This window comes from Etheostoma spectabile, unplaced genomic scaffold, assembly GCF_008692095.1.
Source record: "Etheostoma spectabile isolate EspeVRDwgs_2016 unplaced genomic scaffold, UIUC_Espe_1.0 scaffold272, whole genome shotgun sequence".
NCBI classification, from domain to species: Eukaryota; Metazoa; Chordata; class Actinopteri; order Perciformes; family Percidae; genus Etheostoma; species Etheostoma spectabile.
The window spans coordinates 1,766,119-1,770,054 of NW_022605576.1; the positions used below are offsets into that span (position 1 = coordinate 1,766,119).

General features: G+C 42.4%; 1 protein-coding gene across 1 annotated transcript in view; it reads left to right on the forward strand.

Moving 5' to 3' along the window:
- Positions 1 to 1,455: 1,455 nt before the first annotated feature.
- The window catches only part of LOC116685835 (uncharacterized), a 94,056-nt gene continuing 91,575 nt past the window's right edge, over positions 1,456 to 3,936 (forward strand). The window contains exons 1-2 of the mRNA XM_032510796.1: positions 1,456 to 1,792; positions 2,095 to 2,187. Of these exons, the coding sequence (XP_032366687.1) occupies positions 2,126 to 2,187 (62 nt within the window). The 5' untranslated portion in view covers positions 1,456 to 1,792; positions 2,095 to 2,125. The remainder of the gene's footprint in view (positions 1,793 to 2,094; positions 2,188 to 3,936) is intronic.

Sequence of the window (3,936 nt, forward strand, 5' to 3'; positions counted from 1 at the left end):
TGCAGTGCATGCATTTGAACACTAGGGCGCAGTACAGTAGACATCCTGTGCATGTATATTCTCACACTATTCTGTTTTTTCAGTGACAGGACATAACATATTTCAGTGGCATACGTCATTCATTTAGAGTAGAAAATCAAATATCACGATATTTTTGACCAAATACCTTGATGTCGATGTCGTGGCGATGTTATAGGGTTGACGCTTTCACAATGACATTTTTCATAAATAATGTGTTGATATAATAACTATGTGGGTAAAAGCAAAAAATGGAAAAGACAACACAACAAATCTAAGACGATATCTAGTCTCATATATCCATATCGATAGACTATATTGTCCAGCTCTAGTTTAAAGTTGAACAAGCAACCATGAACACAAAACAGTTAGGTAGCCTACACTAAAAAGCATCTGTGATGATTAGTCTCTCTTTTTTTTAAATTATCTATGAAACATATTTTATATATACCTGGTTATGCCGTGCATTCTTTATTTTACAATTTCATATATCTTCAGTTTAGAACTCCAGTTCCCACTCCCAGCGGTGTCTCTGTTGGACTCCAGAGACATGGACCGACAGAGACACTGGGTCGGCTGTTAGATCCGTGACACACTCATGCTTTTGTTTTGAAGGCCTAATGTAGCTGGTTGTAAACCGGCCATCTGCACCGGGCGTGACGCCGCTGCCAATCTGTCCCGGAGACCCTGAAAGCTCCATCCCCTGAGTTCAGAATGCGTTCAAAGAAGCCCAGTCCCGTCCAACGCGGTGTGACGTTCAAGTGCAGCAGCGGTCGCTGTTAAATGGGAGTTTATCTTTAAGGGGCCGACGCTGTGCCAGAACGCTCCGGTCCGCGAGCGCTGGCGACCGCGAATAGCCCCGGTCTGAAGCTGGAGATTTGGGCTTCTGCTGCCCTTCGCGTGTGATCCCTCCCCTCGCGCTGTGTGTGTGTGCGCGTGTGTGTGTGTGTGTGTGTGTGTGTGTGTGTGCGCGCGCGCGCTCAGGACGGGTTGGGCTACTGCTGCCTTCAGGGACTCCTCGTAAATATACGCGCTAAACACGCACTGAAGTGTATTTAAATTGAAAATGACATGATTTAATCCGGATAGCACACTAAAAGGCTACACTATGGTATGTCCGGTGGGCTTTTATTATTATATTTATTATTATTATTATTATAAATGCATTTTAGTGAGCCAAACCAAGGCTGTAACCACAGAATAAAGAAACAAATAGACACTTCTCAATGTTGCCCAGTAACAAAGAATGCGAAAATGAACAGTAGCCACAGTGAGAAAAACATGTCATGCAGTTTTTGTTATTAGAATATAGCACACTAAAGCAATCACCACAAATATGGAATCTATATTAATCGAACGCTTCATTTAAGCAGACAGTACCTGAAAGCGGCACGGACTGAGCTTCGTGTGTGTTGATCTCTGTGTGTGTGTGTGTGTGTGTGTGTCTGTGTGTTTGTGAGGCAGAGAGTTGCGTGCGAAGGGCTCGACATGTCATTCAGAGGAATCCGCCACCTGAAACGCGAGGAAGTGAAGGCGACTCAATTGGGTATAAAGCATCAGCCAACATCTGCCCCGAGCAGTGCAGGGCGGATGAAAACATCCGAGCGGAGCTCACACAGGACCTCTGCGACTCACTTCGTCTCCCTTGGATTTAACCGTGGCCATTACCGAGCCGGTGCACCCGGAGAGACGCATCACTTTCCCGCACTTTAAGTGAATGTGTCTCCACAGCCATCACTATCCTGGAATTAACTGACACCCCCAGGGATTTTGGGTCAGTGCTTTTATCCTTTTGACGTCGGTGATTTATGATTTCTTTCTCATTTTTAGGTATGTCTTCTGCGATAATATTGATTAGTTGTGTTTTGGATTATGACCCTTCCACAGCGCTTAACAAATGCCACGCTTGTGAACTTGCAGCTGAGTTATTTGCTTTAATTTGAGGGATTTCTCCTCAAGGAGTGACTTCACGTGACATCAGGTGCAACGACCGGTGTGACTGCACCCCGTCTTGCATGTGTGAAGTTTCTGTGCCCGGCCATATGTAAGTTAACGTCCTCTCTGCCTCCTCCGCAGCGCACCTGTTACCTCCACAGAGCGCGGAATCATGATCCCTCCGGGAGACTGCATGTACGCGGGCAGGAAGAGGAGGAAGCCCGTCCAGAAACAGTTAAGGAGCTTGAACACGTCTCATTTTGTCGAATCAATACCTTACACATGTTTCTACCCCTGCTAACATGCAGAAGAAGGGCACTTCACTGTCAACCTTAAGATCATTGGAATTAAAAAAGTAGCTATGATTACAGCCAATCACAGAGCCACAACACCATAAGGTGGGACTGGCATTGGCTGGTAGTTTCAGTATTATTGTAGCACATAACATGCTATAATCACATAAGCAGTCTTGCATTGTTTTTGCAAACATACTATAACAGCACTCATTATAACGTGGCTATTGCATTATAAGCCTCTTACTACTCATTATAGCCTGATATTAGAAGTCTATATGTGTAATTGCATCCTTAAATATTGTCAGTGGAATAACATTGAGCATAGAGTAGATGCTTTGCATGTAGCCAACATGTCACATGTGTGTCCTGTGTGTGTGTGTGTGTGTGTGTGTGTGTGTGTGTGTTTGGATGACAGGGCTTTAGATGACCATAGTTTGAGGACAGTTGTTTTTTGGGGCCATCTCGTCAGCTGATGTCATGCATAGTGAATGCTTATGTGGTTATATAAGACGTTGAAGTAATTTAACAAGGCCTGTGGCATTTATAAAGTTTTCATGTTTTGCACTGCCTTCGCCGCTCATCTGAAACGAAGCCTTTGCCACATCAAATCAATACCGCCTGTGCACTCGACAGAAATATTCTTCTGAAAACTCTAGTCTGCTGGTTACGCCACTAGATATTTTAGGACTTTAAATTATAATTCAGTGCCTATACAGTTATCCATTGATTATCTTTTGACATAATGATGCTATTTTGGCATCTTCAGTTCCTCATAAATATTGTTGAAAGCACAAGTGAAGTTAACTTTATATGATCTGAATAATAGATTATTTGTGTATTTTCCAATAGTAACTTGTGTGGGGAATATGGGATTATGTGTTTTTCAGAATAAAAGCATTCATGTAGAAGTATTTGTGTGTGTAGAGATGATCAGAACCTCTCAGTTGTGGGAATAGGAGCTGACCAGTACGTATGCAGGTCATGTTTTACTGGTAACGCTGTGTTACCCTATACTAAAACACACAAATAACTCTGTGCCTAAGGAGCATTTTACATGCTCTGCAGCACTAAGGAGGGTAGTGCAATATGTCCAATATGTCCACCCCTTTGATATCGGGAGTTGCTGAGAAGAGCAGCCAAGGTGGATTTAGGTAAATACAGATATATTACTTTAATGTAAACCTGCAAGATGTACTGTATGTCATAGTAGAGCTGGGAAATATATTGATATTATATTCATATCGTGATATAAGACTAGATGTCGTCTTAGATATGGTGTAAGCATATGGCATAAGTGGTGTCTTTTCCTGGTTTTAAAGGGTCAATTACAGTAAAGTGATGTCATGTTCTGAACCTACCAGACTGTTGTAACTGCTTTATTATTTTTCCTTTACCCACTTAGTCATTATTATCCACATTACTGATGATTATTTATCAAAAATCTCATTGTGTAAATGTTTTGTTAAAGCACCAGTAGTCAACACTACGATAACGCTGCAGTGTCGATATCGAGGTATTTGGTCGAAAATGTTGTGATATTTGATTTTTTCCATACCGCCTTAGCCGTGCGTCAGCGTGGAACGATGGTCTGCAAACTGAAATTAAAGTCATTTTGTTTTGTCTTGTTTGAAGAAACCCACCACACTGCCAAGTAAACAGACTCGTCATTGGAGGAAACACAGATCGG